Genomic DNA, 11,618 nt, shown 5'->3' with positions numbered 1-11,618 from the left:
GGGGGAGCCGAGCCCGGCCCGGGAGCCCAAGCGGCGAGAGTGCGGGGTCCCTAGGCCCCTCACGCTGGACTCCACAGTCTCTGGGCCGCCTGACCTCTGCACGGGTATATGGGATGGAAGCGGGACCCTCGGGAGCAGGTAAGGGCCCCCCGGGACTGGGACGGTGCGTTCTCCAAAGACTGGGGGGCTCCCGCGTGAAGAGCATGGTTACGGAGTGAGGGAAAGGCTCTTGGCTGAGAAGAGGGGTTCTCGTGGGATGGGGGGCCCAGTTTGAAGGGGTTGTGTGCAGTTCCAGGAGGAACCATGTGAAGAGAGTCCTGAGGTGGAGGGCTGTTCGTCCAGGGAGGCTCTGTGCAGTCGTGGGGGTGGGAAATAATCTGGGGAAAGGCCTGAATGCATGGAAGGGCTCTCGGAGATCTGGGAAGGCCTGCGGAGAGACCCGGCAGGTGGCAGGGGGCGGGCTCCAGGTGTCCAAGGGGGAGGGGGCGACACAGATGGGCCTGGAGCTACCTCATGCTGGGGGCGGGGGCTCAGCCCGGCTGGGCTGGACTAAGCTAATGTCTCTTGGGAGAAGGCGCCAGAGCTGGGCTGTAAGCTCCGCCCCAGCCGGGCCTGACGCTGGGGCGAGGGTCAGGGGGCGGCGGGTTGGGGATCAGTTCTGGGATTCCCCCGAGTGAAGCTGGGGAGCCTGAGTGGTGGCGCCGGAGCATGCGCAAAGGTGGAAGCTGGAAGGGGCTGCCCGACGAGGTGGGGGCGTGGCTGCCTGAATACCCCGGTCCCTCCCCCGCCCCATTTGGGCTTGGAAAATGGAGCGACCTGATGGGGTGCATTCTGTGTGAGGTTATCCTGGCCGAGCCCAGGTGTAAGTCGCCCCCTTATCCGACTTGGGGGGTTTTACACTGGATTCCGAAGCCACTCAGTTACAATTTGCCAAGAATGGGTTGAGGGAAATTGCCAAAGTGTCTTTTTCTGCCACAGGAGAAGAGACTGGGACAGAAGCCATGTTTTGGGGGCGGGTACTCCCTAAAGAGAGGCCTTAGAAAAAGGTGTTGGTTACTGAGGAACCAAGGACAAGACCCAACTCTATCTGGTTGGCAAGTTTCTGGTCCAGTACTGAGTAGAGATAGAAGCTTTTAATCCAAGGACACTGACTTTTTCTTTGAATTGTTTCTTGAAGTTACAATCGAATCTCTTTTTATATCTTTATTTTTTTTATGGCTCCTGTCTCCCAGTGGATATCTTTCCGTTTTCATCTTTACTCCCCAGAAACTGTAAAGGGCATGTCATTAGAGCCAAGGTTGCCAAGCTAGTTTACCTGATATAAACAAGCTGGGGAGGGGGGCGCGTCTAGCACTGGCTCGGGTGAGTTACAGGTAATAGGTTTATCTTTTTATTCACAGGTAGTAAGGAGGAAAGGAGCTCTAAGAACAGGAGAAACTGAAGCAGGGCTGCCCAAAGACTGAGTCCTCAGGATGGGCTGTGGGCTGGTAGTACCCCTTATATCCAAATCTCTTACCCTGTGATTGATGGAGCATCGTGGATTCAGGAATCCTTTTGGTCACTTCTTACCACCTTATTCCATTCAGTCTGGGCACAGGAATAGGATTTCTGTTTGGGACGTGAATTTCATTACTTTTGTGATTGAAGAATCTTTGTCTTCCTGATCAGACCTAATACCTTCCCCCACAAGAATGGCTCCTAACAAATTTCAAGCCTTTCAGTAGGTGATTTTTAAGTACTGAGTGACCATTTCCCCCAAACAAAAATAACCTTGTAGCAGGCGTTAGGGGCACACACCTGCAATCACGGCACTTTGGGAGACTGAAGCAGCAGGATCAGAAGTTTGAATCTAGCTTGGATGACTTAGTGAGACCCTGTCTCAAAATAAAAAAAGGGTTGGAGGTGTAGCTCAGTGCAAATGTTCTGGGATCAGTTTCCAGAGTACAAAAAAACTAAAACAAAAAAACCCTGTAGAAGCTGTGCAGATCCTGAGGTGGATTGCATGGATCATCTGACTTCAGTGCCAGCTACTTTCTCCTTCTCTCCATCTTGGGAACTCAGTTTTCTGGGCTTGAGATGATTTCCAATAACCTGTAGACTAGAATAGAGTGGGTAGGTAGGTCATTGAAGTTCAGATTGATTGCTGAGAGATGGTACCCATTCCAGACTAGTGATACTACCCTGATAAACTCCTAATGGGTTCTGGAGTGATAAAAAAAAAATGACTTTTTTGTTTGTTACAAGAAATAAGCTTCTAGCGGAGGCACTGGAGTCTGGTGTCTGGAGTTAGCGGTAGCTTTAGGAAAAGCCTAGAGGGACATACTTTGTCTCATCAAAGTATGTAATTAAAATTCATTCTGGAAGCTGCTGATGAAGAGACTTCATACTGCCTCCTTCTTGTGCCTGGACTACTTTTCCCTTAGAATTGGTGTCCTGAGGAGGCCCAAAGACAGTATGCAAAACTAAGGCATTGTTGCTTATGTCCAGGTGTATCTTTTCTGCACAGGTGTGTTCCAAGGAGACATGCTGAATTAGGAGCTCCCTGAAGGTAGAAATAGTATTTGATATATTGTGTTTGAGGAATCGCAATTTGCCTTGTGTATTAGGGCCTGACCCAAAACACGTTTGTTAATTGAATCAAACCACATTCAAGTCTCAACATATGGTTAATTAAGCTCATATGTGCATATTTAATAATTTGTGTATACTCATGCAAATATTTAATAATTTGTAGGCAAGGCCCATTTTGGAAGGATTGGCCTGTAGTCCTTGCTTACCCACCACCTAACCTAGCCCTTAGGTTCAAGTCTTTTGAATAGGCATTATGGCTCCTTGGGAGATAAGTGGGCCTCAGAACTGCAGGGAAGGAATCCTGAGCCAGGGCTGTTACTTTTCCTTTTCCCAACTGGTTAGAGATGGGGGAGGGGGAGTGTCCTATTCAGGGCCCCTCCCTCCTGCTTTTGTCTGAAGGGAAGGGCCCCTCCCCTTCCCCCTAGGCCAGAGCTTTGTCCTCTGTGCTGGGGCCCTCATCTGCATCACAAAGTGGCCGTCTGTCCCTGTCTGGGTCTGAAGGGAAGTGTCTCCCTTTTCTCAGACTAAAAGCTCGGGGCTGGGTGGGGCTGGAAAGGGGGGTACTTTGTACAGCTGGGAAGCTTTCTGGGGGCTAGAACGGAGATTTTTCCTCCTGCCTTCTTTAGTTTGAGGATGAAGTAGTGATGTAGGCTCCCCTGTCTTGTCAAAGCCTCCTTGGAGAGGATGATGCTCCAAAGGCTGAGTGTGGAGTGTTGTCCTATTTCTAAGAAAGAGAAGGCTTTGCGGCTACTGTTTCTCCCATCCCCCATCATTGCTACCCAGCGACTGGCTCTAGGGGATGTCTTTTTTCCAAGACCCCTCATGACTGTTCAGCCTGGGAGGCTAAAGAGATGAATGGAATCTCAGAACTTGGGGAGGAGAAAGAAAGGTGTCTTTTACTACCTACACCCATAAGGGTGCATGTCTTATGCCGGGTGTATGATGGTTTCTGGGCAGTTGCGGGTGTTCATGTGTTTGTGTGTTCTAGTGGTGTGCCTATGGATATGTTTGTTCATTCGTTTCATATCTGTGTACTGAGTATCTCTGTGTGTGCTAGGCACTGGAGATTCAGCAGTGACCAGGGCAGGTACGGTCTTTGCCTTTGAAGAACCTAATTTTTGGTATCCGGGCTTTGAACTCGGGTCCTTGCACTTGCAAGGCAGGTTGTGGAACCACTGAGCTAAATCCCTGGCCCTGCCTTTGAAGAACCTAGCTGAGGACAGTGAGGGATCTGGGTAAGGAAAACTGTCAAGGTCTAGGTTGTGTTTGGATATATGTGAGAGGAATGTGTGTTTATGTCTTGTCTTTGACCTTGTGTGAAATTTCTGTCTAGCTCTTTCTGGGATAAGTGGCCAGGTGTGAATTACTCCCCGTATAGCTGAGTTCTGAAGACCTTCTCCTTCCAACCTGGGCCTTCATTCCCTTGTCTGCAGAGTGGGGCTGGACTTGACAGGTGGTTACAGCGAGATGGAGCAGTTTATATCTGGGAGGTGTGCCCCTCCCTCAAATGGTTCTGACCTCTTCCTGACCCCCAGTTGAAGATTTGCCCCACCCCCTAGTCTTTCTGACTGTGTAAGCAGAACTCTGGCAGTGGAGGTCTTTGGCTGTTTTATCCTTTTCTCCTCCCACCTGGGCTGGTCCTCTTCAGGCAAGAACAATAGTAGCTGACAAAGGCTTCTCTTAGGCTGTTTCCCTTTTTCCTCTTTCCCCACTAAACTAGAAAATAAAGCCTGAGGGCAGCAACCCTGCCCTACTCCTCTCCCAAGGGCTCTCCTGTGTCTTGAAATTGATCCCTCTTGTAGTCCGGACCCTCAATGGGAGGATTTGTGGGGCTCGGAAAGAATCTTGTATTCTCTTTCCCAGAGCCAGTGTCTCTTCTTCTCTGGCGTTCTCATTGCTGTCTTTCCCAAGGCCCCTAGCTCTTTATTCATTCAAGCCTTTTCTACATTGTCTTTTCAGTTACAGCTTTTTTTCTTTCAGCCCTGTTGCCCAACTCTAACCTGTCTTGCCCTGCTCTTTAGTTCAAGTCTCTTCTCCTCTCCTTGGCCAATTCAAGCCCTTTTCTGTTATAATTTTTATTTCTGCCCTCTGCTCTTGCCCCTTATTTCAACCTCTCTCCCTAGTCTACAAACATTATCCTTTTGGCATCTTCTACAACTCTAGTCATTCATTGGCCTTAATTGTTTCAAACATTGCTTCTATTCTCCCAACCTGACCTTTATTTACACCCTGTGGTACTGGGGATTGAACCCCAGGCCTTTATACTGAGCTACATCTCCAACCTTTTTTTATTTTTTATTTTTTGAGACAGGATCTCACTAAATCACTAAGTATCCTAGGCTGGGCTCTTAACTCGCTGTCCTCCTGCCTCACCCTCCCCAGAGTGCTGGGATTACAGGCCGGCATGTGCCACTCTGCCTGGCTCCAACTGGGCCCTCCCTGGGTCTCCCTTCTGTATGCATTGCAGAGGGATATCAAGATGATGGCTGTTTTGTGTTCAAGATAGTGATGAGTGAAGTGAGCATCCAGCTGGCAGAGAGTAGAACACTTTCTGCCAGATACCTGGTTCATATAGGTGTCTTAATCTAGTAGAAGGAAGAAAGGTTTTTGTTACTGAAAGCCAGATTTAGTCCTTCACTTAACATGTAATAAGAACTTACTGTTTACCTGAATTTAAATTTAAGATAGGCACTTTCTGGCTGAAGAGAGGTTTAAAAACAAAAACAAACCCTCAAAATGCATAAGCCTGGGATTGTCTGAGCTAGTGAAAGTCCTCAGCTGGGTTGGGAAGAGGAAAGAGACTTCCTCTATATTCTCTTGTTGCTGTTCTGGGGGCCTTGTGCCTTCTCTCATCTGAGTAGTTAGGAGCTTGCTGGACTCTGTTCTCATTGGCCTCTTTGTCTTATAGCTGCGGGCCCCTATCTGCCCCCCCTGCAGCAGGTGTTCCAGGCACCTCGTCGGCCTGGTATTGGCACTGTGGGGAAACCTATCAAGCTCCTGGCCAATTACTTTGAGGTGGACATTCCTAAGATCGACGTCTACCACTACGAGGTGGACATCAAGCCGGATAAGTGTCCCCGTCGAGTCAACCGGTAAGTGATGCACATATATGCCGCCAAGTCCAAGAGACTTCACTTTCCTGAGTCTTCTGAAAGAGAAGCCAGAAATGTAAAGAGAAATCAGTAGAGACTGTGAAAACCAAACTGAGAAAACTTTTGAGGAGGAGATGCCAGGCAAGGTACAGTAAATGTCTATGGGAGGTAATTGGTGACTTTTGCCAGAGAAATTTCAGTAGATTAGTTGGGCTAGATAATCTAACTATGGAGGGTAAAGGAATAAGTGGAAGGTAATTGTAGGAATAATGAGAGCAGGTCGCTTTTTCCAAATAGCTTGGCAGTGAAAAGAAAAATAGAATATGTTGGCTAGAGAGGATCATATGGACCAACTGTAGTACCTAACACATTTCAGGAATTGTTGAAATGAATGAATGAAGAGCTGTGAGACACAGGTATGTTTATAGATTTAGGTGATAGAAATTGTAAGGAAGGAAAGGTTAAAAGGTACAGGTTAGAGAAAGACTGAATAAGAGTGAGATATACTTGCTGAGGCAGGAGAATATTGCAGAATGCACAGTTGGAGGAATTAGACTTAGAAGAAGTAATATTTCTAAAATTAATTTATTATTTGAAAATCACATGCACAATATAAAAAAATACAAGAATTTCAAAAAGAACAGTAGTGAAAAATGTCTCTTATTACCCTAGTCCCCAGAGACATTAATTTATCATTCTTGAGTATGTTTCCAGATATTTTTTGTGCATATGTGAGCATATATGCATATATAATATTTTTAAGACATAAAATCTGGGTCTTTTTAAAATTTAATTTTTTTCTGATACTAGGAACTGAACTCAGGACCTTTTGTTTGCTAGGCAGATATGGTGCTACTGAGCTACATCCCCAGCTCATGGGTCTTTTATACCCTGTTCTATATCTTGCATTTTTCTACTAAACCATATATTTTGGAAAATAGTACATATCAGTACTGTAGGGTCTGCCTTTTTCTTTTCCATTAATTTATTATTACTGTTATTTTTTTGTGGTGCTAAAGATTGAACCCAGGACCTTGCTCTGCCACTGTGCTACAACCCTAGCCTGCCTCCTAACTCCCTAGGTATTCCATTGAATGGCTGCATTTAATTTATTTCTTAAATCTATTGAGGAAAATTTAGGTTGATTCTAAACTGCTATAGAAATGAAGCTGTTGAATATTATACATACATATATAGTTACACTCAAGTATGAGTATATCTGCAGGGTAAATTCCTTGGAGTAGAATTATTAGCATAATACTTTTTTTTTTTTTTTTGGCACCGGGTATCGAACTCGGGTCCTTGTGCTTGCAAGGCTGGCAGCAGAACCACTGAGCTAAATCCCCAGCCGTAGCATAATACATTTTTAAAGTATTAAGATACTGTCAGTTTTTGTCCCATCAGCAAAGTATCATGGTCCTTGTTCCTTATACTGCCATCAGGTTTTTTTTTTTTTTTGCATTTTGATAGTAGATAAATATAATTTGGTCTAATTTAAAATTGTATTTCCCTAATGATGTTGAATATATTTTTATATGTTTAAAAAAATGTACAGAATGGGGTTGGGGATTTAGCTCAGTGGTTCTGTCACCTGCTAGCATCACAAACGCAAGTTTCTGAGTTTGATCCCTGGTACCCCCAAAACAAAATGTACAGAAGGGGCATTGCAAATGGGAGAAGAAAGGAGGAGGGAAAGATGTGTGTGTGTACAAATATGGTTTTGTTTTGATTTGTTTTGGTACCAGGGGTCAAACTCAGCCCTTGAGCTTGCAAGGCAGGTGGCACCACTGAGCCAAATTCCAGGCCCATAAATATGTTTATGCGTATGTCCTGAAACTCAAGGATGGCCTTGCCTGCTATTATCTGCTCTTTCGGAGATACTAGAGCTGCTTTTTTTGAGGGGTACCAGGGATCAAACTTGTGTCCTTGTACTTGTGAGGCAGGCAGTGGAACCACTGAGCTAAATCCCTAGCCCTAGAGCTGCTTTTTGTTAGAAGGCAGGAGTGGGTTCTGGAGTGAGGGAACAGAGTAATCAGAGACATGAAAAAGATTGCGGGGTAGTACTGGGCCTAATTGGGATTGAAACCATGTATACACTTACAGTTGCTCCTAATGTACCTTTTTTTTGGATGATATTGGGGATGAACCCAGAGCCTTGTGCTTGTTAGGCAAGCATTTTACCACTGAGTTTCATGCCCTGCACTTAAAACATTTTTTATTTTAAAACAAAGTTTCACTGCGTTGCTCAGGCTGGCCTAGAATTTGTGATCCTCTGACCTCAACCTCCTGAATCACTGGGATTATAGTCTTGTGCCACCACACCCATCCCTAATGTACCATTTTCATTGTGTTCTGTACTGTAGCACCCAAGAGCTTTGGTTTAGGGTGGGGGATTTAGCTCAGTGGTTCTGCTGCCTGCCTCACAAGCACAAGGACCCAAGTTCGATCCCTGGTACAAAAAAAAAGAGCTTTGGTTTAGAAAGTGGGTAGCTCAGATGGTTGGATGGGCTGGGATTTTGAAAGAAGCATAGACACTCTGGATCTGAGCAGCAGAGGACAAGAAGTGAAATCAAGAAAGAGATGATATTGTACAGAAAGTACGGTGGTGGGACTAAGTAAGGGCTTTAGAGAAATGAGATTTTTTCCTACAGTTTGTTCATATTCCAGCTCAGATCTCTTCCTTTTGTACCTTTTTTGCTTATCAGATTGGGGATTGGAGAGTGGAGCACTCTGGGTTCTGGAAAGACCCTAGAATCAAACCTGTTCCCTTCAGATTCCCCTTTGCTAGGGAGGCATTCACACCCAATATTGCAGGTCCCTTAGAACTTTGATGATCTTAGGACCAGCAGCATCTGATCCAACATCTGAATTAAGACCAGGAAGCGTGTTAGAAATGCAAAATTTTAGGCTGCACTCTAGACCTGCTGAATCAGAAGTAGCATTTCAATACAACCACCAGGTGATTTATAGGAATGTTGAAGTTTGAGACACACTGCCATAGAGTAGATGTTAGGAGTGACTATAGTAGATGGGACATTTCCTGGACACCGAATTACTTTTAAAACCTTGCAGTGATAGTCTCTCAGCTTTTATAAGCCAGTCTCCTATCCTCCACAGGGAAGTGGTGGAATACATGGTCCAGCATTTCAAGCCTCAGATCTTTGGTGATCGCAAGCCCGTGTATGATGGAAAGAAGAACATTTACACTGTCACCGCACTGCCCATTGGCAATGAGCGGGTAAGGTTGGGAGTCAGGCTAGGCCTGTGTCAGGGGTCTGTAATGAAGCAGAGCTCCTGTTAGCCCCTCTGGAGTCTATTATTCCAGAAATCCTTTTTGTCTTTTGTGCTGAGAAAGTATGTTTTAGGATTAGAGGTGGGTAAATGCTGATGTTTATTTAGCCTATTGTGTGTCTGTCCCCCTAAATAGACTGAGATTAGCCATAAAACAGATCTGAAAAACTTTCTACTAGGGTGTGAGGCACAGAAACTGATCCAAAGTAACTAGAAACTGAAGGGCTGGATTTACTCTTGGGTCTTTATTGTGAGCCCCATAGATTTTAAGGACCTGGTTGTTGGCAAGTTCATGGGTTGGGGAGGCATTTGGGGCAGGGAATACTGGTCTCTGGAAAAGTGATGGCAATCTTGTATTTCTCTTATCTTCCTGAAGGTCGACTTCGAGGTGACAATCCCTGGGGAGGGGAAGGATCGAATTTTTAAGGTCTCCATCAAGTGGCTAGCTATTGTGAGCTGGCGCATGTTGCATGAGGCCCTGGTCAGTGGCCAGATCCCTGTTCCCCTGGAGTCTGTGCAAGCCCTGGATGTGGCCATGAGGCACCTGGCATCCATGAGGTACTGGGTGTAGTTAGTAGTATCTGGGATACTAGTATTGGCAGAACTGTTGTGGGGGGAGGAGGAGAGTGCACACATATTAAGGTCCCCCACAGTGTGCCATTGCAAAAATAATTTTTTTGAAGCCCTACCATATGGTAGGCAAGTACGCATATGCATTTAGACGGTATAAAGCCTTGGCCCTGTCCTTAGATGTCTTTTGGCCTTACCCCATCTGTGCCTACAGAGAAAAGGTAGAGACTTGCACAAGGTCAGTCATACAACCAGTAAAGGGTCAGAGCTGGCATTAAAGCCCTGGTGTCCTGCCTTCCAGGCCAGGGCTCCTCCGTGCCCAGGATGCCTCACAGGGTGGGGGCCTGTGCCCGAGGGACCAGTTCTCTGCCTGTCCCTGCCAGGTACACCCCTGTGGGCCGCTCCTTCTTCTCACCGCCTGAGGGCTACTACCACCCGCTGGGGGGTGGGCGCGAGGTCTGGTTCGGCTTTCACCAGTCTGTGCGCCCTGCCATGTGGAAGATGATGCTCAACATTGATGGTGAGTGGGGAGAGCCATGGAGCCAGGGGCACCCCAAATCCAGTGGCCACACTCCCAGCCTCGCCCCTCCCAGCTCTGCAACCACACTCCTGGTCTAATTCCTGGCACCCCATCTCCCTCATCCCAGTCCTCTACAAGAAAAAGGGTATAAATTGTAATGCCTCCATTTATTCTGAAAGACAGAACCTGAGCTGAGTTGTCCCTACCCTGTCCCCACAGTCTCAGCCACTGCCTTCTACAAGGCACAGCCAGTGATTGAGTTCATGTGTGAGGTTCTGGACATCAGGAACATCGATGAACAGCCCAAGCCTCTCACGGACTCCCAGCGTGTTCGCTTTACCAAGGAGATCAAGGGTGAGGACCTAACCAGGTGGGAAGGGAAAACAGTGCTGCTTTCTCTTTAGTCCTAAGAGGAAATCCCCTTGGGAGAGGCCAAACCTGGGCACATGAGCAACTTATTCCAACCCTGACAAGTAGTGTGTGTATCTCAGGCCTGAAGGTGGAAGTGACTCACTGTGGACAGATGAAGAGGAAATACCGCGTGTGTAATGTTACCCGCCGCCCTGCTAGCCATCAGACGTAAGTTGACAGGGTTGCTGAGCCATACTCCATTGGTGGAAGAGGGCTGAGATTTGCAACACAGTTCCCCTGACCACTTTCTCCCACTGGCCCGGAGAGTGAGCCTTGGGCTGGCCCTGTTTTTAAAGATAAGCTGTTGGAATTTTGCGTTTCTTCCCTCAACCTCCCCATATCCATTGATTGTCTGTAGGTTTATCTTGTATGATCTTCTTTCTTCCCTGGGACTTTTCTGTTGAGCAGGCATGTTCTACTGATTCTTGTTATAGTTCTGTAAACATTAGAATCTTTGAATTTATTCTTCCTCCTGAAAAAAAGCCAACTTCCTGGGCCTACTTGTGGGAAAACTGTTGCTAATTCCTTCCTCCTTCTTGGCTGCAGGCTATGCTGGACTATGAATACCTATTTTTTTATCAGGCTTTGTGCTTAACATTAGAAATGTATGTAAGTCTGATATGGTCCTGACAGTGGCATAACTTGCCAGTCAAATCATTGGCTTCTGCTTTGGAGCTCTCTGTATTGCCCGCTTTCTCATGAGTGGCCGTGCTCAAAGAGGTTGGGTAGGATAAAACAAAGGTGTGAGGCTTTTCATGGTTGTAGGATGCAGAGGTAGGATTAATGCTGGATTACGACATCTTCTTTTCCTCCAAATAGGTTTCCTTTACAGCTGGAGAGTGGACAGACTGTGGAGTGCACAGTGGCACAATATTTCAAGCAGAAATATAACCTTCAGCTCAAGTATCCCCACCTTCCCTGCCTCCAAGTTGGCCAGGAACAAAAGCATACCTACCTGCCTCTAGAGGTGAGGCTGCCAAGTATGGCTGGGCTGGGAAACAGGCATTGTACCAGGACACTGATCATCAGAGGTCTGTTGATTCATTTGTAGTCTCTCATACTCATTTTGACGTTTGGAAAATGGACATTCTGAGAAGGTCTGAGGTAGTTGTCCTGTGAGCTATAGGGGTTTTTTTTGTTCTGTTTATACCGGTGATCGAACT

At 46.4% G+C, this 11,618-nt stretch overlaps 1 protein-coding gene across 5 annotated transcripts in view; it reads left to right on the top strand.

The window, feature by feature from the left end:
- Window positions 1-6: 6 nt before the first annotated feature.
- Ago1 (argonaute RISC component 1) overlaps window positions 7-11,618 on the top strand; it is a 39,020-nt gene continuing 27,408 nt past the window's right edge. For 4 of the 5 annotated variants that reach the window (XM_010645253.2, XM_033767846.1, XM_010645252.2 and 1 more), the window contains exons 1-8: window positions 7-138; window positions 5,480-5,663; window positions 8,781-8,901; window positions 9,331-9,512; window positions 9,908-10,044; window positions 10,264-10,398; window positions 10,536-10,623; window positions 11,275-11,422. In XM_010645253.2, the coding sequence (XP_010643555.1) occupies window positions 114-138; window positions 5,480-5,663; window positions 8,781-8,901; window positions 9,331-9,512; window positions 9,908-10,044; window positions 10,264-10,398; window positions 10,536-10,623; window positions 11,275-11,422 (1,020 nt within the window). In that variant the 5' untranslated portion in view covers window positions 7-113. The remainder of the gene's footprint in view (window positions 139-5,479; window positions 5,664-8,780; window positions 8,902-9,330; window positions 9,513-9,907; window positions 10,045-10,263; window positions 10,399-10,535; window positions 10,624-11,274; window positions 11,423-11,618) is intronic. The other variant, XM_010645254.2, reaches the window with a different exon arrangement.

The sequence above is a fragment of the Fukomys damarensis genome, unplaced genomic scaffold (assembly GCF_012274545.1).
Source record: "Fukomys damarensis isolate Sample0158 unplaced genomic scaffold, DMR_v1.0_HiC HiC_scaffold_23, whole genome shotgun sequence".
Taxonomy (NCBI): Eukaryota; Metazoa; Chordata; class Mammalia; order Rodentia; family Bathyergidae; genus Fukomys; species Fukomys damarensis.
Note: the sequence above shows the minus strand (reverse complement) of the source record. Positions and strands in the feature narration are given on the sequence as shown.